Genomic DNA, 27062 nt, shown 5'->3' on the forward strand with positions numbered 1-27062 from the left:
ATTCATAGTTTGTTTGCTTATAATATTCTTGTTTCATATTACTGACTTGTTCTCTCCGCACATTGCATTCTCCAATTAATCAGAACACTTTACATATACAGTTTCATTTGTTTAGAAATAGATTATTCCAACATTTTCGCACTCCTTATATAGATTCTCCTTATTCGAAAGTTACTGGATGTCAGCATGTTTGCAATAAAAAGTTTAAATATCACAACACACATGTTTCTGCATTTATTTTTGTTCTTATGTAGTATTACAAGCGTTTCATTGGTTTGCTTTTGTGTGTAATAAAGTGTTAAATTTTCTTTTGAATGTTTAAATAAAGACGTTCACACCAGCTACTATGCTTAAAACAACGCATGAACGCCATTATTTGAATTAATTAATTTAAGCATACATATGTACTACAGTAGTACAGTACATAGGTATTTTATTTTTAAGAAATTAAATGTTAAAAATATTGTTGTTACACATACATATAAAATCAAAAAAAAACTAAGTTGTTAATTTCAGACAAAATAAAAGTGGATTTTTACCTAATGGCTGCATTTCAACTATAGCAGAGCATGTAAATGTGGCAAAATCGTTATAACTAAATGAGGTCTGTTTATATATAACTACAAACATTAGGGTGTCCGTTAATTCTCTAGTTGATTGCTTGTTCTTTTTTTGCCCGCTTTCCCTAAAGATTCCGTTTTTGCCTAAAAATAAAGAATTTACTGTCATCAAGCTCTTTATTTAAAATTTAAAGCTTGCTTAATTCATATTTCTTTTCCCATGTAAGTAACATGAAATTTCTTTGAAATTTATATTAAGCAAGTAAATCATTAACTTCGATAAAAGGATATTTCAGTGGAAATATGTGCGCTCCACTAAAATCCAGATCAACTTGGAAATAACGGACATTCTAATAAACATAAATATATTTGATATACATTACTTAGATTTTGTTGTTTTTGTTATTTTTTAGATGCATTACACAATATTACATCTGGAGTGTTGATCTGCGCATTGGCAGTTTATTATTCTTTCTTGCAATCTTAATATTACTAAATGTTTTAATTGGTTATTGTTTATAATACTTATTTGTTGAGTGCACTCCCCATCAAACAGCATACGATTACATAATAACTAAGTCATACAAACATAAATCAATACAATAATGGAGAACGTACATTTACAAATATGATCTTAACATAGGCTGAGTGAATAGGACGCATAAGGAACCGCAGACGCGAACACAAAAGCTTTTATATTTTCAAGTATTATAATTGGTGTCAGTTTTGTAATATGGGACACATATATTTCGATCTTTATATAAATAAAGAAAGTATATGAATAAACTGAAACAAATTTGAGTATTTTTACCAAATTATTATGGAATTACTTAAATATTTTATTGTTAAGTTTCTCTTTATATTTATATAATGCTGCAGTTGATGTTCTATTGAGTTAAGTCAATTGTTACAAAATTGTCCCATTTCTTTGTTCACTTAAAAAATATATGTATATATATATTCTGAGATTCTAAACTGTTTCACATACATATGTACATACCTTGTTGATTCACAACGAATAATGCACATGAAAAAAATTTAAATTATTAATTTTTTAGAGAAATTAATGTGAATTTGAGTTTATTTCTAATTTGGTAGCAAGTTTTATACCTTTTTCTTGTCAATAATAAATAAAATAATAACGCATCGTAAAATCATAAATTTTTACACTTGTTTTAAAAAAAATTGTTGTTGGATTACACATAAAAATGAGTTTGGGCAATTACAATTCTCAAAGCCATGTTTTGGGTTCGTTATAACTTATAACTTTATGAGACTATACGAAACCCCTATATGTATATGTATGATTATAAAAATTGCGTCTGAAATTTAAAAAATAACATTAGCAAAGGCATGAAAGGAAAAGCGCATTCTATTACTAAAATAGAAAGCAGACGATTTTTTTTTCACTGGTATCAAACTATTTGAAACAAAAAAACATAGGAATTTGAGAAACAATGTAGAAAAAATCACACAATGAATCAAATTTTTTTTTGAATTTTCACCGAATACGTTAGTTTAATTTGTTGAGAAAATGAAAAAAAAAAATAAATTATATTTTATGTAAAAATTACAACTATAATTACTATACATTCTACATCCCTCCATATAACATACATACATACATATTAGGCCTCACACTTCCAATTGGATTTGTATCAAAAATAAGACTTAAGTGATTCATTTATGATTTATTACAGATAAAATAAAAATAGTAGTGCATAAATTCTTACAAATGGTAGTAGATTATAGTGTTCATCCACTATCACAATGAGCCAGTAGGGATCAGTGAGCTAACTGTGCAAAGCTTTAGTAAAAAACATTTTGTCACGTTTAAAAAGGAGAAAAAGAAATTAATCATTTCAATACAATACAATTTAGGCGCATGAAAAAGCAATTGCTCTTAATTACTGGCATACCTTTGCGATCTTGTTTCATTAATGCGTTGTTTAGGTTGCACTCATATTTCCAGTCCTTAACACAGTATACTACTACTAACATATGCAGTGCATAATAGCCACAAAAAATATTCCATATTCTTGTTAGTTTTTAAATATGCTGCCGTTTTATATGACTTAGACAATGAGCTGTGAGTTGTCGTCCATTACAAAGGGGCTACATTGCTTTTGCATCAGCTCTTTCCGACGTGAACGTGTCATTGGCGGCGAAAAGGTATCGACTGAACGTTGCTGCGTATAACGTGTATTACGTTTCCTAAGCGTAATACGTTTAACAGTGCCTATTGTCAAAAGCTCGTTGTTGCCATCTTTTGAAAGCCTAGCACTTTTGCGCAATGGTGGTATATTGCTTGCCTCGGTCGAACTAGTCTTTCTAAACTCATGTAATTCCGATCCAACAACTTCATTTGCCGCACATAGTTCATCAACATGTTTCCGTTTACGTTGTTGGTATTTTGTCTCTGTAGCAGGGCTTTCACCAACATTAGTAGTGACTTTACTTTTGCTTGTTTGAAGAGTCCTTTTGACATTTTGTGTAGCGTTTTTGTCATGCGCAAACGCTACAATGTTGATTATATTTGATTTGGAGGTATTACGCTTGCCTTTCTTGGTATCAACTTGTACGGAAAGAGCGGCCGTTCTTTTTTTGTCTTTAACTGCATTGGTTGATTTGCTGGTAGCTATGGGATTAGCTTTTGCGGTGGCTGTTCGACTTTTCTTCATAATCAGCTCAGTGGGTAAATTTAGTTTATTTACTTGCACAAATGACGGTTTGCGACTGCGTAATAAAAGCTGCGTCAATGGCAAACTGATTGGCGATTTACGTAACTGTTGCATTTTCAAAGCTAGCGCCGCATTTGTACGGCCACGACGTGCCGTGTGCCGTGACTTATACTGATCCTTCTTTTTAGCAGATTTGTGTGGTTTTTCACACGGTGTTTGATGTATATTGACCAGAGTCTTCATTTGTGCGACCAGACGAACGAATGCAGATTGATGCGATGGTGCAGTTATGATCGTACTCAATAAGGTAGAACTGCAATCGTAATGTTTAAATTAGTAAATAGCTTATACGAAATTTATTTGTATATTTTCTCACTTTGCAATAGTGAATTTTGATGTTACAGAAATTAAATGCAATTTTGAACGATAAATTTTCACAAAAAAATACAGCGAAAGAAATTTCTGGCAGAGTAACTGAAAAATTTTACAAATTTACAGAAAAATTCAAGGTACACTGAGGTTTTGTGATCTGTAGTTGTAATAGTTGTAGGTACTTTATGTGTAAAGGTGGATTGAGGTATAATTTTTTTTTATAATAAGAAGCCATAGATCCATTAATTCCATACAATACATTTCAGCGGAAGCAATATTTCATAACATTGTGGTGTAATGTTCTTCCACTGTATTTTGATGAGAATACAGTAAAAACCACATAATACATGCATATATGTATAATACTAAAACTGGTTTTATTATTTTCAACTAACATCGCCATTCAATCACTTCTTTCATTGTTTTTTTAGTTTGCAATGCAACGTAAAAACAAAGGTAACGAGTCTGCATTTGATAAAAAAATTATCTAAATTATTCGTAAATATTTACCTTGGATTTGGCTTGAAAAGATATTTGTGCGGATGTTTTGTATCCTCCAGCCCCATTGCTTCATCTTCATTTACATCTTGTTCACCTTCACTGCTATCTTCAACAACCAACTTCGAACAATCATCACAGTTCAAGTTTTTAATATTCGTTGCTAAACATGCTACGGGAATTTTTATAGTTGCACCGCCTCGTGACTTGCTACCACTAAAATTGAAAATTAGTAGAAGAAATTATAAGTACACATACAACTTACCATTTCCAACGTATAGTTGGTGCTGGCAAAATTGGCTTGAAATGGCACATCTCTTTATTGATACTGTCCGTGCTGCTGGTCTCTTGGCGCTCTTGTGGGTAGCGATGTATTTTGGTAGGCGGGACGGTATTCAGCTTTAGTGGTTTGGAAGTGTTTGCTGTAATTGACGTCCTCGCAATTGCACCACTTGATGTTGAGGGAGCTGCAGACAAATCTGTAGTATAAGTAGACTTACCAACTAAAGTAGTTTTTGCTGGAACTGATGCGAGAGCTGATGATGCATGAATAGGTTTTATAGTGCCAACAACAGAAGAATTTATATTAATTTTGTTGTTGTTGTTGCGAAAGCTAATGCTTGATGTATTGGTGGTTGTGTTAATAGGATTGGTGGTATTACTGATAAGCGCTTTCTGCACAGTATCTTTTAAAAATTCAGTGCCACGATTGAGTCGTACTTGGATTGTTTTCATTAGCGTGGCGGCTGTGTTACTGCTATTGTTGCTGTTAGTAGTCGATGCAGTTGAGTTGTTGATGCTGCTCTTTGGTGTTGCAGATGAGTTAAGAAGACATGTCTTCTTGGGCGCGCTACTGCCGAGAAGAGAATACGTCGTTGTTTGCCCTGGTGTTGCGACCAGCATTATGGTGTTGTATTACAGGAGTTGCGTTTATAAATGATGTGTAAGTACATGCCAGAAATAAAGAGTCAATACTATTGTAACTGTGTAAAAAAAGAGTGAAAACAAAGTATTTATCTTTATTTGGATTAACAATATGTAATTCTTATTTTCAAAATATCAGTTGTGAAAGATCAATTTTGTTATGCGAAACGCTGGTATTCACCAGCATATAAGCGACAAATACAATTACACTCCTCACACTCGTACCATTCAATTTACACGATATGTCCACCCTCTCTACCTTTTGAAAATTTTCACATCACTTAAAAACTTTTTTTTTTTGAAAGTCACATTAAATTTTCTTTGGTCTGCTCAATAGCTCATAATTTATAATAGCCGGCTGCCCTTGGATGTTTCAACATATGCAACTCATTTTATTACACAAATATCTAATAGCTAATTTTCATTCATAAACACCAGCTATTAGTAGTTTACGTAGAAGCTGATTTTTTACAATTCCACTATCTTTTACTATTTACTATACTCTCTACGACTCTTTACTACCATTTCGAGTAATTCTCCTTTTTCCTATAGGAAGGCAAAAAGACTCCTTTCAATCCGATAAATGATTGTGTCGACTCTTTCCCCACACACTGAGTCCGAAGTTCTTAATAATCATATATTCCCTCAAATAATTATTACTTCCAATTAAAATAAAATTTTCATATTACCTGTGCTCTATGCTATATATTCCGATACCAATTTTTTCACTAATTTGTTTATGAATTTATTTACATTTGTTTTAAAACACTTTGTTAGCGGCTATTCTTCGTACACTTTTCGCATATTATGCGAGTGCGGCCAAACTGAAAAACAAGCGGTGTTGCCGGAGTGCCGAATAATAAGCAAATTAATAATCTTAAGATAATTCCTCTCTTATTTAAGTTGCTAGTTGAATATCTGTGTGGCTTGACATAGCAAACTAAGCTATAAAAGATTTACATTATATTTATATTTTGTTACAATATATATATTTATATTTGATTTAAAAAGAAAAACATGAGCATACAAATAACTTTTTACAAGCCTCATGATCAGCCTAAAATTATGCAGCAGTCTTTATTGGAAGCCATGATTTTGTTCAGAGGCGCAAAAGAGTTTAAAAGTTTTATTTAAAAGTGAATTAAATATGACTAAAGCAGCCACTTTCCTAATTTCGAGGAGTCTCAGGACGTAAGCGTGAAGGAGTTAAGCTCAATGCGAATACGATCATTTACGTTCTAAACTTGAAACTCATGAAATTATTATTTTTTCTTCTATTAATTAGAAATTTAGCAGATCTCAATTTAATTACTTTAATAGCATGTTTTATTTAAAGATACATTTAAAATATTTAAAAAAAAAATATCCTTATTATGAATAAGTACACAAAAATTGTTGCAAAAACCATACCATACATACTCACCTAACCGCATATTTTGCTGTACTGCGCTATGTCAAAAGTAGAATATTGCGAATTTTCCGCAAGAGTCATTGAAGCACTGGCTAGACACGGTGCATGCTCTACTTATATAGAGCTAGCTGGTAGCCAGCTTCCCGCGACGCCACCTTGTGACTTCACAAACACATCACATCTGGGCGCGAGAGTCACCTCAGCACTGGCCAGGCATGGTTCCTGCTTTTCTTATATAGAGCTAGCTGGCAGCCAGCTTCCCGCGACGCCACCTTGTGACTTCATAAACACATCACATCTAGGCGCGAGAGTCACCGCTGCACTGGCCAGGCATGGTGCCTGCTTTGCTTATATAGAGCTAGCTGGCAGCCAGCTTCCCGCGACGCCACCTTGTGGCTTCACAAACACATCACATCTAGGCGCGAGAGTCACCGCAGCACTGGTCTGGCATGGTGCCTGCTCTACTTATATAGAGCTAGCTGGCAGCCTGCTTCCCGTGATGTCACCTTGCGATTTCACAAACACATCACATCTAGGCGCGAGAGTCACTGGCCAGGCAAGGTGCCTGCTTTGCTTATATAGAGCTAGCTGGCAGCCAGCTTCCCGCGACGCCACTTTGTGACTTCACAATCACATCACATCTAGGCGCGAGAGTCTCTGAAGCACTGGCCAGGCATGGTGCCTGCTCTACTTATATAGAGCTAGCTGACAGCCAGCTTCCCGCGACGCCACCTTGTGACTTCACAAACTCATCACCTCTGGGCGCGAGAGTCACCGCAGCACTGACCAGGCATGGTGCCTGCTTTGCTTATATAGAGCATGGTGCCTGCTTTGCTTATATAGAGCTAGCTGACAGCCAGCTTCCCGCGACGCCACCTTGTGGCTTCACAAACACATCACATCTAGGCGCGAGAGTCACCGCAGCACTGGCCAGGCATGGTGCCTGCTTTGCTTATATAGAGCTAGCTGGCAGCCAGCTTCCCGCGACGCCACTTTGTGACTTCACAATCACATCACATCTAGGCGCGAGAGTCTCTGAAGCACTGGTCTGGCATGGTGCCTGCTCTACTTATATAGAGCTAGCTGGCAGCCTGTTTCCCGTGATGTCACCTTGCGATTTCACAAACATATCACATCTAGGCGCGAGAGTCACCTCAGCACTGGCCAGGCAAGGTGCCTGCTTTGCTTATATAGAGCTAGCTGGCAGCCAGCTTCACGCGACGCCACCTTGTGGCTTCACAAACACATCACATCTAGGCGCGAGAGTCACCGCAGCACTGGCCAGGCATGGTGCCTGCTTTGCTTATATAGAGCTAGCTGGCAGCCAGCTTCCCGCGACGCCACCTTGTGGCTTCACAAACACATCACATCTAGGCGCGAGAGTCACCGCAGCACTGGTCTGGCATGGTGCCTGCTCTACTATATATAGAGCTAGCTGGCAGCCCTGCTTCCCGTGATGTCACCTTGCGATTTCACAAACACATCACATCTAGGCGCGGGGATCCCGCGAGTCAGTCACTTTGTGGCTTCACAAACACATCACATCTAGGCGCGAGAGTCACCGCAGCACTGGCCTGGCAAGGTGCCTGCTTTGTTTATATAGAGCTAGCTGGCAGCCAGCTTCCCGCATGACGCCACTTCTGTGACTTCCCAATCACATCACATCTAGGCGCGAGAGTCTCTGAAGCACTGGCCAGGCATGGTGCCTGCTCTACTTATATAGAGCTAGCTGGCAGCCAGCTTCCCGCGACGCCACCTTGGTGACTTCACAAACGCATCACATCTAGGCGCGAGAGTCACTGCAGCACTGGCTAGACACGGTGCATGCTCTACTTATATAGAGCCAGCTGGCAGCTGCAGTTTCCCGTGATGTCACCTTGCGATTTCACAAACACATCACATCTGGGCGCGAGAGTCACCGCAGCACTGGCCAGGCATGGTGCCTGCTTTGCTTATATAGAGCTAGCTGGCAGCCAGCTTCCCGCGACGCCACCTTGTGGCTTCACAAACACATCACATCTAGGCGCGAGGGTCACCGCAGCACTGGCCAGGCATGGTGCCGGCTTTGCTTATATAGAGCCAGCTGGCAGCCTGCTTCCCGTGATGTCACCTTGCGATTTCACAAACACATCACATCTAGGCGCGAGAGTCACTGGCCAGGCAAGGTGCCTGCTTTGCTTATATAGAGCTAGCTGGCAGCCAGCTTCCCGCGACGCCACCTTGTGGCTTCACAAACACATCACATCTAGGCGCGAGAGTCACCGCAACACTGGCCTGGCATGGTGCCTGCTTTACTTATATAGGGCTAGCTGAAAGCCAGCTTCCCGTGATGTTACCTTGTGATTTCACAAACACATCACATCTAGGCGCGAGAGTCACCGCAGCACTGGTCTGGCATGGTGCCTGCTCTACTTATATAGCTAGCTGGCAGCCTGCTTCCCGTGATGCCACCTTGCGATTTCACAAACACATCACATCTAGGCGCGAGAGTCACTGGCCAGGCAAGGTGCCTGCTTTGCTTATATAGAGCTAGCTGGCAGCCAGCTTCCCGCGACGCCACCTTGTGGCTTCACAAACACATCACATCTATTCGCGAGAGTCTCTGAAGCACTGGCCAGGCATGGTGCCTGCTCTACTTATATAGAGCTAGCTGGCAGCCAGTTTCCCGTGATGTCACCTTGCGATTTCACAAACACATCACATCTGGGCGCGAGAGTCACCGCAGCACTGGCCAGGCATGGTGCCTGCTTTGCTTATATAGAGCTAGCTGACAGCCAGCTTCCCGCGACGCCACCTTGTGACTTCACAAACTCATCACCTCTGGGCGCGAGAGTCACCGCAGCACTGACCAGGCATGGTGCCTGCTTTGCTTATATAGAGCTAGCTGACAGCCAGCTTCCCGCGACGCCACCTTGTGGCTTCACAAACACATCACATCTAGGCGCGAGAGTCACCGCAGCACTGGCTAGACACGGTGCATGCTCTACTTATATAGAGCTAGCTTGCAGCCAGCTTCCCGTGATGTCACCTTGTGATTTCACAAACACATCACATCTAGGCGCGAGAGTCACCGCAGCACTGGCTAGACACGGTGCCTGCATTGCTTATATAGAGCTATCTGGCAGCCAGCTTCCCGCGACGCCACCTTGTGACTTCGCAAACACATCACATCTAGGCGCGAGAGTCACCGCAGCACTGGCCTGGCATGGTGACTGCTTTACTTTTATAGAGCTAGTTGGAAGCCAGCTTCCCGCGACGCCACCTTGTGACTTCTGCAAACACATCACATCTAGGCGCGAGAGTCACCGCAGCACTGGCCAGGCATGGTGCCCATGCTTTTACTTATATAGAGCTAGTTGGAAGCCAGCTTCCCGCGACGCCACCTTGTGGCTTCACAAACACATCACATCTAGGCGCGAGAGTCACCGCAGCACTGGCCAGGCATGGTGCCTGCTCTGCTTATATAGAGCTAGCTGGCAGCCAGCTTCCCGCGACGCCACCTTGTGGCTTCACAAACACATCACATCTAGGCGCGAGAGTCACCGCAGCACTGGCTAGACACGGTGCATGCTCTACTTATATAGAGCTAGCTGGCAGCCAGCTTCCCGTGACGCCACCTTGTGATTTCACAAACACATCACATCTAGGCGCGAGGAGTCACCGCAGCACTGGCCAGACATGGTGCCTGCTTTACTTATATAGAGCTAGCTTACAACCAGCTTCCCGCGACGCCACCTTGTGGCTTCACAAACACATCACATCTAGGCGCGAGAGTCACCGCAGCACTGGCCTGGCATGGTGCCTGCTTTGCTTATATAGAGCTAGCTGGCAGCTAGCTTCCCGCGACGCCACCTTGTGACTTCACAAACACATCACATCTAGGCGCGAGAGTCACCGCAGCACTGGCTGCGGCATGGTGCCTGCTTTTCTTATATAGAGCCAGCTGGCAGCCAGCTTCGTCACAGCGACATCACTTCCCGACGTGAGCGTCATCACAGCAGCATCACTTCGCGGCATGAGCGTCATCTATGCACTGGCCAGGCACGATTGCTGCTTTTCTTATATAGAGCTAGCTGGCAGCCAGCTTCCCGCGACGCCACCTTGTGACTTCACAAACACATCACATCTAGGCGCGAGAGTCACCGCAGCACTGGCCAGGCATGGTGCCTGCTAGCAGCATCTCGGCCTTGCTTATATAGAGCTGGCTGGCAGCCAGCTTCCCGCGACGCCACCTTGTGGCTTCACAAACACATCACATCTAGGCGCGAGAGTCACCGCAGCACTGGCCAGGCATGGTGCCTGCTTTGCTTATATAGAGCTAGCTGGCAGCCAGCTTCCCGCGACGCCACCTTGTGGCTTCACAAACACATCACATCTAGGCGCGAGAGTCACCGCAGCACTGGCCAGGCATGGTGCCTGCTTTGCTTATATAGAGCTAGTTGGAACCCAGCTTCCCGCGACGCCACCTTGTGGCTTCACAAACACATCACATCTAGGCGCGAGAGTCACCGCAGTACTGGCCAGGCATGGTGCCTGCATTGCTTATATAGAGCTAGCTGGCAGTCAGCTTCCCGTGATGTCACCTTGTGATTTCACAAACACATCACATCTAGGCGCGAGAGTCACCGCAGCACTGGCTAGACACGGTGCCTGCATTGCTTATATAGAGCTATCTGGCAGCCAGCTTCCCGCGACGCCACCTTGTGACTTCGCAAACACATCACATCTAGGCGCGAGAGTCACCGCAGCACTGGCCTGGCATGGTGCCTGCTTTACTTATATAGAGCTAGTTGGAAGCCAGCTTCCCGCGACGCCACCTTGTGGCTTCACAAACACATCACATCTAGGCGCGAGAGTCACCGCAGCACTGGCCTGGCATGGTGCCTGCTTTACTTATATAGAGCTAGTTGGAAGCCAGCTTTCCCGCGACGCCACCTTGTGGCTTCACAAACACATCACATCTAGGCGCGAGAGTCACCGCAGCACTGGCCAGGCACGGTGCATGCTTTGCTTATATAGAGCCAGCTGGCAGCCAGCTTCCCGCGACGCCACCTTGTGGCTTCACAAACACATCACATCTAGGCGCGAGAGTCACCGCAGCACTGGCTAGACACGGTGCCTGCATTGCTTATACAGAGCTAGCTGGCAGCCAGCTTCCCGCGACGCCACCTTGTGACTTCACAAAACACATCACATCTAGGCGCGAGAGTCACCGCAGCACTGGCTAGACACGGTGCATGCTCTGCTTATATAGAGCTAGCTGGCAGCCAGCTTCCCGCGACGCCACCTTGTGACTTCACAAACACATCACATCTAGGCGCGAGAGTCACCGCAGCACTGGCTAGACACGGTGCCTGCTCTACTTATTTAGAGCTAGCTGGCAGCCAGCTTCCCGCGACGCCACCTTGTGACTTCCCAATCACATCACATCTAGGCGCGAGAGTCTCTGAAGCACTGGCCAGGCATGGTGCCTGCTCTACTTATATAGAGCTAGCTGGCAGCCAGCTTCCCGCGACGCCACCTTGTGACTTCACAAACGCATCACATCTAGGCGCGAGAGTCACCGCAGCACTGGCTAGACACGGTGCATGCTCTACTTATATAGAGCTAGCTGGCAGCCAGCTTCCCGCGACGCCACCTTGTGGCTTCACAAACACATCACATCTAGGCGCGAGAGTCACCGCAGCACTGGCTAGACACGGTGCATGCTCTACTTATATAGAGCTAGCTGGCAGCCAGCTTCCCGCGACGCCACCTTGTGACTTCACAAACACATCACATCTAGGCGCGAGAGTCACCGCAGCACTGGCTAGGCACGGTGCCTGCATTGCTTATATAGAGCTAGCTGGCAGCCAGCTTCCCGCGACGCCACCTTGTGACTTCACAAACACATCACATCTAGGCGCGAGAGTCACCGCAGCACTGGCTAGACACGGTGCATGCTCTACTTATATAGAGCTAGCTGGCAGCCAGCTTCCCGCGACGCCACCTTGTGGCTTCACAAACACATCACATCTAGGCGCGAGAGTCACCGCAGCACTGGCCTGGCATGGTGCCTGCTTTGCTTATATAGAGCTAGCTGGCAGCTAGCTTCCCGCGACGCCACCTTGTGACTTCACAAACACATCACATCTAGGCGCGAGAGTCTCTGAAGCACTGGCCAGGCATGGTGCCTGCTCTACTTATATAGAGCTAGCTGACAGCCAGCTTCCCGCGATGCCACCTTGTGGCTTCACAAACACATCACATCTAGGCGCGAGAGTCACCGCAGCACTGGCTAGACACGGTGCATGCTCTACTTATATAGAGCTAGCTGGCAGCCAGCTTCCCGCGACGCCACCTTGTGATTTCACAAACACATCACATCTAGGCGCGAGAGTCAGCGAAGCACTGACTAGGCACTGTGCATGCTTTACTTATATAGAGCTAGCCCGCAGGCAGCTTGCCGCGACGCCACCCTGTGACTTCACAAACACATCACATCTAGGCGCGAGAGTCACCGCAGCACTGGCTAGACACGGTGCCTGCTCTACTTATATAGAGCCAGCTGGCAGCCAGCTTCCCGCGACGCCACCTTGTGACTTCACAAACACATCACATCTAGGCGCGAGAGTCACCGCAGCACTGGCCAGGCATGGTGCCTGCTTTNCTTATATAGAGCTAGCTGGCAGCCAGCCCCGCGACGCCACCTTTGTGGCTTCACAAACACATCACATCTCGGCGCGAGAGTCACCGCAGCACTGGCCTGGCATGGTGCCTGCTTTGCTTATATAGAGCTTGCTGGTAGCCAGCTTCCCGCGACGCCACCTTGTGACTTCACAAACACATCACATCTAGGCGCGAGAGTCACCGCAGCACTGGCTAGACACGGTGCCTGCTCTGCTTATATAGAGCTAGCTGGCAGCCAGCTTCCCGCGACGCCACCTTGTGACTTCACAAACACATCACATCTAGGCGCGAGAGTCACCGCAGCACTGGCCTGGCATGGTGCCTGCTTTACTTATATAGAGCTAGTTGGCAGCCAGCTTCCCGCGACGCCACCTTGTGGCTTCACAAACACATCACATCTAGGCGCGAGAGTCACCGCAGCACTGGCCAGGCACGGTGCATGCTTTACTTATATAGAGCTAGCTGGCAGCCAGCTTCCCGTGACGCCACCTTGTGGCTTCACAAACACATCACATCTAGGCGCGAGAGTCACCGCAGCACTGGCCAGGCATGGTGCCTGCTCTACTTATATAGAGCTAGCTGGCAGCCAGCTTCCCGTGATGTCACCTTGCGATTTCACAAACACATCACATCTAGGCGCGAGAGTCTCTGAAGCAGTGGCCAGCCATGGTGCCTGCTTTGCTTATATAGAGCTAGCTGCCAGCCAGCTTCCCGCGACGCCACCTTGTGGCTTCACAAACACATCACATCTAGGCGCGAGGGTCACCGCAGCACTGGCCAGGCATGGTGCCGGCTTTGCTTATATAGAGCTAGTTGGCAGCCAGCTTCCCGCGACGCCACCTTGTGACTTCACAAACGCATCACATCTAGGCGCGAGAGTCACCGCAGCACTGGCTAGACACGGTGCATGCTCTACTTATATAGAGCTAGCTGGCAGCCAGTTTCCCGTGATGTCACCTTGCGATTTCACAAACACATCACATCTAGGCGCGAGAGTCACCTCAGCACTGGCCAGGCATGGTGCCGGCTTTGCTTATATAGAGCTAGTTGGCAGCCAGCTTCCCGCGACGCCACCTTGTGACTTCACAAACACATCACATCTGGGCGCGAGAGTCACCGCAGCACTGGCCAGGCATGGTGCCTGCTTTGCTTATATAGAGCTAGTTGGCAGCCAGCTTCCCGCGACGCCACCTTGTGGCTTCACAAACACATCACATCTAGGCGCGAGAGTCTCTGAAGCACTGGCCAGGCATGGTGACCGTTGTTAGTTTATGATTCCAGCTAGCAGCCTGTTAGTATTTTATTTATGCAGAATTAGAACTTTATGGTGTTTTAGTTTCCTATTTCAATTAATTAATTTAAAAGACTTAAGTTTAATTTATGTATTTCAAAAATCTAATATGTACATACATACATACATATGTATGTATATAAAATTCTCGTGACGGTGTACGTTATTGAACTCCTCTGAAACCGCTCGATCGATTTTCGTGAATCTTAGCGTGCATATCGGCTAGGGTGGAGAATCGGTCAACATCTATTTTTCATCCGCCTAAATGTTAAGGGAAATTGGAAAATTCCCAAAAAGTAACATTTTTCCATACAAATTTTTTTTCAATTTTTGTTTGTTTTGTTTTTCAATATTTTTATTTGTCAAATATTTGAATCATTCAATTTCGGTCGCATGCTTTTTTATTCCTGCTATGTACATATGTACATAATAATATATAATATATTATATATAAGAAAGTTGTGTTAGTTACACCATTTATAACTCAAGAACGGCTGAACCGATTTGGCTGAAAACTGGTGGAGAGGTAGCTAAGAACCAGGGTAAGGGCATAGGATACATTTTATGTCGTTTTGTCAAAATTTAATTCATCTCATAAATACAAAGATTATATTTCAAATCATCCTCCTTTCCTTGAATATATGCGCATAATTTTAAACAGATTTTTACTCAAAACTAATACAATTGCTAAGTATTTGGAATAGTAGAGAAGAACTGCAACCAAATACGCAGTGAAATAGATTATAACTGGCTCAGTAATCCAGCCGATTTTTTCGTCTTTCCACGCCTGAAAACCGGTTCACCACGTTGAGTCCACTAGAATGACTGTCGGTTGAACTCCAGTGAGAAATGATGGAGCTATTTTTCTATTGTCACACACCGACGCAAAAATTCGGTTTTATTTCAAACACTTCTCAGAATCAGCTACTCGTTGTTCTGTTGGATTATGAACTTGCGAGGCAACCACTTTCTACAGAGCTTTCTCCTCTTTAGGGCATCATTGTCCTCGGTACCCCAAAAAGCAATGCTTTATTATTACACGAAATGCTTTATGATCCATTTTTTTGTAAACTAACACAAGTTGCTTCAGAAAAATGCTATATCTTATTAACGAATAGTTATAATGCAACTAATAGAAATCGTATAGATGGTGGTAGTAGTATTATCTACTTATGTATCAGCCACAGCGAAACGTGGACGGGTCCTCTAGTTGTACTATAATAAATGGAACAATCAATGATATTAAAAACAAAATATTAGACAGAGAAAGTGATGAAAACGCTGTATTTAGTTATCTATTACCACTCAAAACCCTGGTTCAGTAATACCATAATAATTGATGGTCGAGGGTAAGTAAAGTATATGTTGGTCTAAGCGAAGTAGTTTGGTATTTGGTCCTATGTTAGGCAGCGTTGAACTAGAAGTGGTTATGGCTTCGGTCACTGGTGTTGGTTACAACGTAGCGTGGTCTTGTCCTAGTACATGATGTGGTTCCAGGGTTGATAATCACACATACATAAATTGAAGAAAATAGAAAAACCACTTAAAGGAGGTGTTGGATACTCTCCCGTACTGAATGCAACGACTTGCTTTTGTTGTTGTTTTTACATACATATTTGCAGAGTAGAGGTTCCATAAGCTATGATGGTGGCATAACCACTTAATAAGTATACAATATATAAATCTAACATACATGCATTTATATACATACATATAATACATACGCATTAGATCTAGAATAGCAATATAATGAGCTAATAAATGACTTTTGAAGGTTCATCAAGTTCTTTGCCTTAATAAATTAAAAAAAATGTTGATGCGCCTGTCGAAATGAGGATAATTATATTTAAGTTACATTTGTTATATACATACATATGTATGTACGTTCGTATATTTCATTGTTATTTTTGTTGCTCTTGGATGCTATTGTCAGTTGCTTTATTATATAATTTTCCATTGTTTTCGTGTTTCTAACGAACAAATTTACCATAACAGCTGATCAATAATTATTTATGCGTACGATTGAACAGCTAACTGCAAGACGATTTGAAATTTAATGAAAAATTGTGAAAACCCCGATTGCAACAACAGCAATAAGAAAATTAAGAATAATTAGTTGTTGGCCCAAACAAAAATCTATCATCTTCGAACGCCACACATCAATCGGAGAGGCGAGGCGTCAAATTCGTATTGAACATCAACACCAGCACAGCACTCGGTTTCGCTATGGTTTCATCGCTGATCTCAGCTGGTACATGCACATGTGAATTCTCGTATTGTGAAGCGAATGTGAAGTGTCCCACTGTGAATATGAAAATGTTCATACACCATACATACATATGTATATATGTCTGTATGTTTGTATATACTATGGCCGGCGTTGTCAAGATGATGGCATAGGAGAAGACGCAAAGTGTAGTAACCATGGGGTTTTACAAATTTTTGGTAAATGTGATAAATGCACAGAAAGAAGGTGTAACAACAATAGCTGACACAAACAAGCACTAATAATGCTTAATCAATGCAACACTTCATAGAAAAAGAATTGCCGAGACCACTTTCAAGTGAGGAACTGATTGCATGCACTGAAGGTGATAAGAAAAAAAAAGAAAATGAAACAAGTAAGGTAGAGTGAAATGCGGGCGAAGGTGAACAGTAAATACTCTGGTATATTGCTAAAAATTAACGGGTGTCATATTTCAAGAAATCTGCGTAAACGTATCACAACAAATAATACATCAAAATGTCCATTTCGGGTATACTTACATAATTTCATTATTGTCACTTACTCGTTTACTATCGGAAATACACACTTTAAAGTTAACTGAACACCGATTAAAATGTCTTGGTTGTGATATACAATATCTATTAAGCATAGGGAAAGATACAAATTAACATCGCCCCATTTTTAGAAGAAAGTCATCATATATCAAACATACTTACAATCAGTTTTGTTTCGATACCCGGCCAAAATTGCTACATAAATGAAGAGATGGTCGAATAGTTTCCCGTCTGTGTATATGTAGGTCCGCGTCGAGTTTTGTATTGATGTATTGGTTCGAGGCGAGTGATGCCTTCCGATACGGCTTTTCAAATAGGATCATACGTGTATATCTGTCGGGTAATCCACTTACCGAGTCCTTAGATCGCAGCGATAAATGTAGACGCCTGAAAGAATAATGTCAATTTTAAGCTCTAAAGCTCAACAATAATACAAACTAACTCTTCATCACTTCACTATCACTTTATGTAAATTGATATGTCGAAATTAATTTAAAACTTTATAGATAAGCGTTAAATGGACAACACTATTATACTCTTTGTGCAACATGTTTCGAGAGTATAAATCAAAAAAACGAAAAATAAAATTACATACATACATATGTACATATTTATATTTATGGTATATGAAAACGATTATGTCGAAGATAGCAAGCGTAATTTGTACAGTTATTAGGAAAAAACACTGCATTCATTGTTGAAGTATGTATGTAGTAATGATTTATCGCTTTCATTGATGAATTGAGTCGCAGCAACAATCTACTATCTACTCCAATGCCGAGACTTGAACAGCTGAGCAAGCCAAAGCACTATTTCAATTTAGAAGAAAAGTACTAAAGTTCGTACTTTGACAAAAAATTCCAGCCTCTGTAGTTATTTTTGAAACAAGACGTCCTTTCAGTATATTCATAAGTTCGTGGTCTCCTGTATTTAGTGAATACTAGTTAGCGAAATAACTTTCAAAACCGTAGCAAGTGGTTCCATTTTCAATGACTTCTCCACATGATTTCAATCCAACTGAATCTGTATGCTAGCTGTGCTAAGTGAAGAAAGAAATTTTCCGAAAATGCTATACTTACAAGGTGCGTTCCAAAGTAAACAGGACTTGAAAAAAAAACAGAACAAATGGTTTTTTCGGCAAAATCAATTTATTTTATTCAAAATAGTCTCCTTCTGCTTCAACACAGCTTTTTGCACGGTCCAAAAGCATGTCGAACGAGTGTTTTAGCTCGTTGACCGGTATGGCCGCCAATATGCCGGTGCAAGCCTTTTGAATGGCCTCTACGTCTGCATAACGCTTTCATTTCATGGGCAAATGCATTTTTCCGAAAAGGAAGAAGTCGCACGGTGCCATATCAGGTGAATACGTGCTTCGAATGTTGGATTCTGAGCAATTTTTGCTCGTCAGTCAATTTGTGCGGAACAAACCGTGCACACACCTTTCGTAAGCCCAAATGTTCGGTCAAAATGCGATAAATCGATGTTTTGGAGATGTTCAATTACAATTTCCATGAATTAAAATGATGATTTCGGCTGATTTTTGATGAATTCACGCACAGTTTCGATGGAATTTCCGGTGATCACGGATTTTGATTGGCCCACATGTTGATAGTCATTTATGTCCTCACGACCACTTTGTAGACGTTGAAACCACTCGTGCACTCTGCTACGGGATAGGTAATCCTCGCCATAAACTTGTTTCATCACTTGAAACGTTTCGGTAAAAGTTTTACCAATTTTAAAATAAAATTTAATGTTGGCTCTTTGTTCGAAGCTCATTTTCGTACCGATAACACAAACATACTGACACTTAAAAGGCAATAACTTCACTTCAAATCGATGAAATGTCATGAAATTCTCACTGGGCAATCGATAAAGATAGCAGATTCTACCGCACCAGTCGACATATAGATGGCGCCACCAGAGAACCTTATTCGAATAATAATAACATTTTTAACCGGTTTTCAGGTTATTCGAATAGTACAATTTTAAGAGCCCTAATATAAACAATAACGTATTATGTGGAAATATTTTTAAATTTTAGCAGCCTTTTCAAAGTGAAACCGCAAATTTCAATTAAAATCGGACATGCAATCGAAAAACAATAGAAAACATGTTTGTGTATGTAAGTACACACATATGTAGATACAGTATATAAGCTTATCCCTAAGTAGATACTTGTAAATGCGCATTGTCATCGCTTGTTGACAGTTACAAAATAGGAAAACCACATTAACTAATGAGATATTTGGTAATGACATATTGGTTTTAGATCAGTGAAATTAATTTATCTGCTACATTCGTTCGATTATGGAAAGGCTGTACAATAATATTGCGATTGTCAAAAGGATGCAAAATATTTATGTATGAAAATTTGTATACAATTCTTGAATTTGCAATAGAAATTAATTTTCGTACAAAATTCCCTTCCATAACTCGAAGTTTTTTTGTGGATTATGGTAATTCGTGATATATTCGGTAGGGGATAGGATCAAACCCGATGCGGGAAATAATAATAGACGCAGAAAGTCGGTATATCCTCTCTTCGGTTCCTAACTAGTACGAATTCGACGACTCACGACTGCAAGCGACTGACATTGAGCAGTAGCTCAATCGGCTACGATTAACAAAGTAGATACGGACACCTAAAGAGCGACAGCGCCAAAAATAAATGTAATAATAATTTATAATGTTTATTTTTTTAATAGTTTTAATTAATATATCAAAATATATCTTAATTTCTTCGTTTGGATTTGTACTCAAATTCTTAATTCCTTTCATATAAAGTATACTATTTAGCTGCCGCAAAACTAATATGGTTGTGTAAACTGACGTTGAGCAATACCAAAAGCTCCGTGAGGATCGGGAAGGACCTCTCCGAGCCGTTCGATACCAAACGAGGTTTCAGGCATGGCGACTCCCTTTCGTGCAACTTCTTTAATATGCTCTTGGAGAAAATAATTCGAGCTGCAGAACTTAATCGAGTAGGTAACATCTTCTATAAGAGGGTACAGCTGCTGGCGTATGCCGATGATATCGATATCAATGGCCTCAACATCTGCGCCATTAGTTATGCATTCTCCAAACTGGATAAGGAAGCGAAGCAGATGGGTCTGGCAGTGAACGAGGGCAAGACGATATATCTCCTGTCATCAAACAAAGAGTCATCGCATTCGCGACTTGACACTCACGTCATTGTTGACAGTCGTATATAATCTCGTCTATCTTGGAACCAGTATAAGCACCACCAACAATGTCAGCCTTAAAATCCAACGCAGAATAACTCTTTCCAACAGGTGCTACTTCGGACTGAGTAGGCAATTGAGAAGTAAAGTCCTCTCTCGACGAATAAAAATCAAACTCTATAAGTCACTCATTATTCCCGTCCTGTTATACGGTGCAGAGGCTTGGACGATGACAACAACTGATGAGTCGACGTTGCGAGAAAAGTTCTGCAAAAGATTTATGGTACTTTGCGCATTGGTCACGGCGAATATCGCATACTATGGAACAATGAGCTGTATGAGATATACGACGACATTGACATAGTTCAGCGAATAAAGAGACAGCGGCTGGGTCATGTCGAGGAAGAGGAAGATTTCCACTCCGTTGAAAAGACCAGGTGGAGAAGGATATGGTTTCGCTTGGCAATTGCAATTGGCGCCACGTTGCGAAAAGAAGAAACGACTGGCGCGCTGTTCTTAACTGGGCTATAAGCGCGTAAGCGTTTTCTACGCCAGTAAAAAAGAAGAAGATATTATTTACACTCAAAAACAAAAAAAAAAAAGACTTTAGAAGTATTACATAGTATTTAAATGACAAAAGGTATGTTTTAAGCACAGCATATATGCTTATGCTACATGTATTACATATGCATTTATTATATCCACACAATAAGAACATAAATTAGAAATCGAAAAACCATTTAAAAGAAAAATTACACACTCAAGACATAAGAATGTCATAATATAAGTATTGTCCCAGTAAACCATTATAGCGGTTAATCCCCAGCAGCTTTCAGCTGCTTAAACTAAAAGTTTTTGAAAGAGGAGGACGAATAAGCACCAATAACAAATAGAAATTCAGCAAGAATTCGCATTTTGAGAAGTCTGCTAAAAAGTATGTGGATTTATAGAACACCAAGACCAAACTCCAGTAATTATGAGAGAGCATACTTGATGGCAGATAGAAACAGATTATTTATGATGCTAAGAAAGTACTTCTATAATTTACTTAATAGAAATTGGCTGAGCTAAAGTTTGCAACCATTGCTTAGTAAGAAGATTTTGAAATATTCAAAATTTTATAAATAGGAACTTAGATTTAGGATAAAGTGAATTAAAAATTGTTTAAGCTTATGGCCCAAAAGCTGTAAAAAAGGCCGGAAAACCAATCGCAATATAATTTCTTGAGTAAGCTAGTCTCAGAATTGCTCGCTTACTGAGCTACATACGAAAATTCTGTATGTGTGTTGCTTTGGGTATGCTTCGAATTTCGTCGTTGGTCAAGCGTATGTACTTTAAGGTATACAGACATATGTACTTTACGGTATACAGACATTTATATGTAAATACTCGTACAAGATATCTGAGGTATTTGTTTGTCAGTTGAAACAGAAGGAGTTACTACGCAACGAAAGAAGACAAAAAAAACCGGCTGTCAGGCAAAAGCAATGATCTCCAATGCCTTGATAAAGGGCAGTCAGCAAGGATGGCGCCTGCTGCGTACAAAATTGATCAGAGGATTCCCTGCCGCTTGAACTATGACGCGATATGTCATCATATTTCGCATTGCAGCAGCAACAGCCGACCCCACCTACCGAGTGATAGAGCAACAGACACGCCAATAATAATAATAACAACAACAACCAATGTGTACGGCATTGGCACCAGTGACAACAACTGCATACAACAAAGTTATTGCTGCACTCTCATTTCTCAGCGCCAAATTACGTACAACAACTGGACATTGCATTTACTTCATACTGTTGCACATTTTTCTCACTTTCGCACTGCATTTGTTGTTATCTGTACGCATACTCGTTGGGCAAAAAGCATTGTCCAGCATGGCGCATTGGGTCGTAAAGCGCCACGCTTTAGTTTCCCCCGTCGCGCTGCTTCGTGCCTTCTCATTTGGTATTTGATTTAACTCCAAATAATCTTCTACTGTTTAACGAGGGCGGTTAGATAGATATGTGGATTTTCGGTAAAAGGTAAATATTTTGTGGTATGAGTGAGTTTGAGGCGGTGTTGATTTGATAGAGGATATCCTTGCCCTTAACTAAAATAAAAGTTCTAATAGGGATTGTCCTTTTGCGAGCAATGACTAGTCTCTGAGCAAATTATCGACATAAGAAACTTACAGCAGTTCAGGATCGGTATTTTTCCTCGTTTTTTCAATTTTTCGTGAGCTACATAAGTTTGAGTGAAATTGACAATTGTCTCAACAGTTTTTTGGTATTATAGCTTCAAAATTTTTATTTATCATTCGATGTCTTTCTCCGCTGCGGTTAACTTTTTACGTAAGGAGATATTATCATTCTAATGAGCGTCGCTAACTAGTTAAAATCGAATGCCCGTTGCAAAAATTGCCTGCACAATGTATGTAGGTATACATTAAATATTGAGACTTTCGAGAGGAAAAAGGTAGACGCAACTTATGAAATGAAAATTATAGTGCACCTAATAAATGGGCGAGGTTAAAGACGACTGCGTTGGCAGCAAAAAATAGTTTTTTGCATATCATAATAATATTTGCGCGATAAGCCAGATTTGTCAGATTGACCTTGTAGCAGACTTCCTCCACTTCATTTTGTTTGTCCAGCCAACAAGCGTTAGCAAGCACGGTAGCTTACTTGGTCCAATGGATACTAACTATTTTAGAGAGAGTCAGTGTATGTGTGGAAAGGAAATTTTATCCAAAATGAAATTTGTTACTCTCCCAAATATGTTGTTCATTTTCCTGTTCGCTATGTTGCGACAATAGTTGAATTATGCACGGATATCGAGTTTGTGGCGACTTTGTTGTAATTGTAGTTGTTCTGCAGCTACTGAGTCATCAATTATGTTACACTACTGTATTATTCTTGTATTCTTGAATACTTTACATATTTTCACTTTTCCGTATTTTAATACAAATCTTTATTATCGCCTTCAAAATAAGCTTCTTTTGAGTCAATAAAAGCAATAATTCAATTTATAAACACTTGTTATAAGCCTCGGTTAGAATGTCCCTGACAGTCTTCAGCGAATTTTAATGACTTCAATTCCATGGACGTAAGGCACATTTCCCGAAGCGAACTTTTCAGTTTGAAACAAAAAAATTACATCGAGTGAAACCTGCACCATACAGTGGCTGAGCGATGACTCATCTTTTCGTGCTTGGCCAAAAAGTCAGTCATAACCATACTAGAATTATTATCGTGGTGAAGAAAACAATGAGCATCATTCTGATTTTGAACCGAGTTTGAAGTAGTTTTTGTTTCGCCTCATTTTTGAATAGTTAGAATGTTGGACAGTTTCGACTCATATTCATTTCATCGCAACTCTTTTGCGACCTCTGCCCGAAGTCGTTTTTGCAACTCTCTTGTTAGTTTCTTATTTTCAACTATCGGCACCAGTTTCATAGGGAACACATCCTCACTCAAATAAAGGTCCGTTTCGTTGATCTCGACTCGGAAAAGCTTAGATCTACAAATATAATAATATGAGTTATTCATTATGTTACTTAACTGTCCAAGTATAGATTTGCTCATCCAGAAGGCTGAATCCTACGACTATTAACAGCACCTAGGGGCAGTACTGTTATCTGCACTCCATTTATTGTATAACTACATAAATGCACTTCTCTCGATCTATACACATAAACAATGAGTTCATTCCATTCAAAAATTAGTTGTGATCACCCATTTGACTACCGGAAACTTATTTTAGAGAAATGGGGCGGCAACAATATAAATTTAACATTAACCACAAATCTGCCACCGTTCAGAAGCGCACACAGCGACAGGCGAGCAGTCAACAAGCGAGCCGACTTTCGTTATTTAGAATCGTAATGAAATCGATGTTGTTGTCGGCCACCGAAAGTACCGCAAAATTATGAATTTCGCAAACGTGCGTGCATTTCAATGCGAGCACACCGGCTAGACGCTCGGCAAAGCGCGCGCGGACAATCTAACTTAGTGTGGCGTAGTGCAACCCACTGAGCCACACTATGTAAGTCGGCCGAACATGGCCGCGTGCTTAGAGCCTCTTGCCTGCTTTTTTTTTAGTGCGGCCACCCCGCCGTGGGGTTGGGCTGCGTCGCCGACATCGTCAAGTAGATACCGCTCTTGATTTGCTGCCAGCTTAATAATGCTGTAAAACGGCGTGTTTTACAACGCTTGCGCCACACCGTTGCTGTAAGCGTTGCCGCAACGGCAGCTGAAAGAAGTTGTTACACCCGGCAGCCACTGAAACGCCGATTGCGGCTGGCGCACCGGTTGCCGGCACTGTTGCCGCCAAAATGTTGATTGCTGCCAGGCATGCGTTTCGCTGCTGCTCAGCTAAATGCTGGCGAAATTCGCGCAGCGGTGTTGCAGTTTATCAACATGTTGTTCTTGTTTTAATTTTAGTCAGTCAAACCGTTGCTTTGTATTGAGTTTAGGGTTTCATTGTAATTTCGTGCTTCGATTTGGTGTTATGGAATTGTGCATTTCTCTTTGGCGAAAAGCTCCGCTGGACATCGCCGCTGACGAGTGCTTCAGTGCCCTCCCATTGCGGCGCCACAGCACGTGTCCTTTGCACAGGCGCAGCCAACGAAGCGTTCAGCGAGTACGAGCTAACATTTCACGACCAGCAGCCGTTTAAACGTCATTAAAGTGTGGCGCAAGTGCCACCGCAGTGATTTTGGCGTTTCTTTTGTTTTGCGGAAGTGTTTTTGTAAACGCCCGATGTGAGCTTTTATCGGCCGCGCTCGACTCATGCATTTGCATGGGAAGCATTTTGCTGATTCTTGCGGTGTCGACTGTCAACTGTCACTCTTGCTCAGCGTATCATAGGGCTCGGTAAGCCACACGTACTCATTAAGAGCGCGGCACAGACTGCATCTGCACCGTGATTTAATTAGTGTTTGGCTCATTGCTTGAGCGCAATTCGTTTTTTCAGTGGCTAAACACATTAGTTTTGTTAAATTAGATTTGCGCTCGTGCTGCGCCCACTCTGATCCAAAGTGCTGTCTTTGTTTTCAAGTAGTCAGCTTTATTTTTGTTCAAGTGATTTGTAAACACGAGTATTCCGAAAGATGAAGTACTTACAGCGAGTATACAAATGCAGTTTAGGAACCTTTCATTCAGGAACATTTTTTAGGGGAATCATACTATTTTTTACTATTATTTCTTAAAAATATTGTACATCGATCGGCGACAAACGAAAATTCAGCTACTTTACCAAGATCGAGGCACATGACCCATAGTGCAATTAGTGAAAGGACATTTTTTTAATTTGGCTCCTTTCCAATAATTTCTTCGCCGAATGCTCGAAAAAGACACATATTTCTGAGATAAAATTAAGATTCGAATATAATTTCATTCCCATTAAAGGGAAACCTATTTTTTTTAATTTTTACGGTACTCAACGTTTATGATATTTGAAAAAATGAAGGTCATAATTTATGTGGACGGTGATTCTATTCTTAGGTAATAAAATATTTAGGTAAACCCGTTTATTTCTAGTTTCACCACAGCCTTCCCCTGAAAGTACTTCGATCGCCGAAATCTCCTCGACCATGTGGCGTAGCTTCTAGGCTGTTAAGGACCGATAATCTTTAACATGTTCTTTGAAGACGATATAGATATTTGTATTTACGGCAGCTAACTTAAGATAATATTGACTGAGCGTGTTGACTGCATGTTCTTAGATGACAACATCATATCTTAGGATGAGAACGTAGTCACGTAAAACGTTTTCAACAAAAATAATTAGATTTCTTTGCTTGCGCTTAAACCTCATTTTTTTAATACCTAAAACTACTAAACTTATATAATAGCGATGATTGCTGACCATGCTGGTGAAGTTGAGACTCGTGCTTTTGGACAACAACAGCTGTCAGAAATAGCCTTACTCAAAAGAAATGTCTCACTAAAAGTAAAAACGCCTTGAAGGGTTTTGGAAGAATCAAACCAACAATCACAGCTGACGTTTCAAATCGGCATAATGCGCGCTTACGATTGCAAAAAAGGGAAAATAAATGCGTGCTGGGCTACCATTCAGGAACCGTCAAATGGTTTGACGTTTGACACTTGACAGTTGGCGCTGCTAAATAATCCAATAAAGTAAAAGAACTTTTACTCTGCGTTGAAACAAAGAAGCAAACAATAAAAATTCAAGCAAACAATATTTGTATTTTAACTGCTTGATGCTGTAAAAGCTCGTTCATGACATTATAACAACACATATTTACGTAAATTATTGATTACTAGGGGTGATAGGATGGTTCAGGATCCAAGAGTAAGTTGTTAATCCTGACTAAAAAAAACTTCCTTAACATTTTTAGGATACTCTTCTTTTTCTTCTTTATTGGCGTAGACATCGCTTACGCGGTTATAGCCGAGTTAACAACAACTCGTTCCATCGAATGCGATATTGAATGTAAACAATGCGCTAAGGGCCATAAATCTTCCGCAGAACCTTTCTCTCGAAAACTCGCAACGTCGGCTCATCAGAGGCTGTCATCGTCCATGCTTCTGCACCATATAGCAGGACGGGAATAATGAGTGACTTATAAAGCTTGTTTTTTGTTCGTCGAGAGAAGCCTTTACTTCTCAATTGCCCACTCAGTCCAAAGTAGTATCTGTTGGCAAGAGTTATTCTGCGTTGGATTTCTAGGCTGACATTGTT

At 41.4% G+C, this 27062-nt stretch overlaps 1 protein-coding gene across 4 annotated transcripts; it reads right to left on the reverse strand.

Moving 5' to 3' along the window:
- Nucleotides 1–2231: 2231 nt before the first annotated feature.
- On the reverse strand, nt 2232–5816 carry LOC120776522. Of its 4 annotated transcripts, XR_005705437.1 has the most exons (5): nt 5725–5816; nt 4377–5094; nt 4124–4327; nt 2480–3554; nt 2232–2367 (listed from the first exon to the last, which is right to left on the reverse strand). XR_005705437.1 is itself a non-coding variant. In XM_040107250.1 (4 exons), exons 2-4 carry the CDS (start codon nt 5012–5014, stop codon nt 2636–2638), a joined length of 1761 nt encoding a protein of 586 aa, XP_039963184.1. In that variant the 5' UTR covers nt 5015–5094; nt 5725–5816; the 3' UTR covers nt 2232–2635. The 4 variants fall into 4 exon arrangements, 3 of the variants coding, with proteins under 3 accessions (XP_039963184.1, XP_039963200.1, XP_039963192.1); XM_040107250.1 differs by having other exon boundaries at nt 2232–3554; XM_040107266.1 differs by lacking the exon at nt 5725–5816 and adding an exon at nt 5558–5577 and having other exon boundaries at nt 2232–3554.
- Between the last annotated feature and the right edge of the window lie 21246 nt (nt 5817–27062).

This window comes from Bactrocera tryoni, chromosome 1, assembly GCF_016617805.1.
Source record: "Bactrocera tryoni isolate S06 chromosome 1, CSIRO_BtryS06_freeze2, whole genome shotgun sequence".
Taxonomy (NCBI): Eukaryota; Metazoa; Arthropoda; class Insecta; order Diptera; family Tephritidae; genus Bactrocera; species Bactrocera tryoni.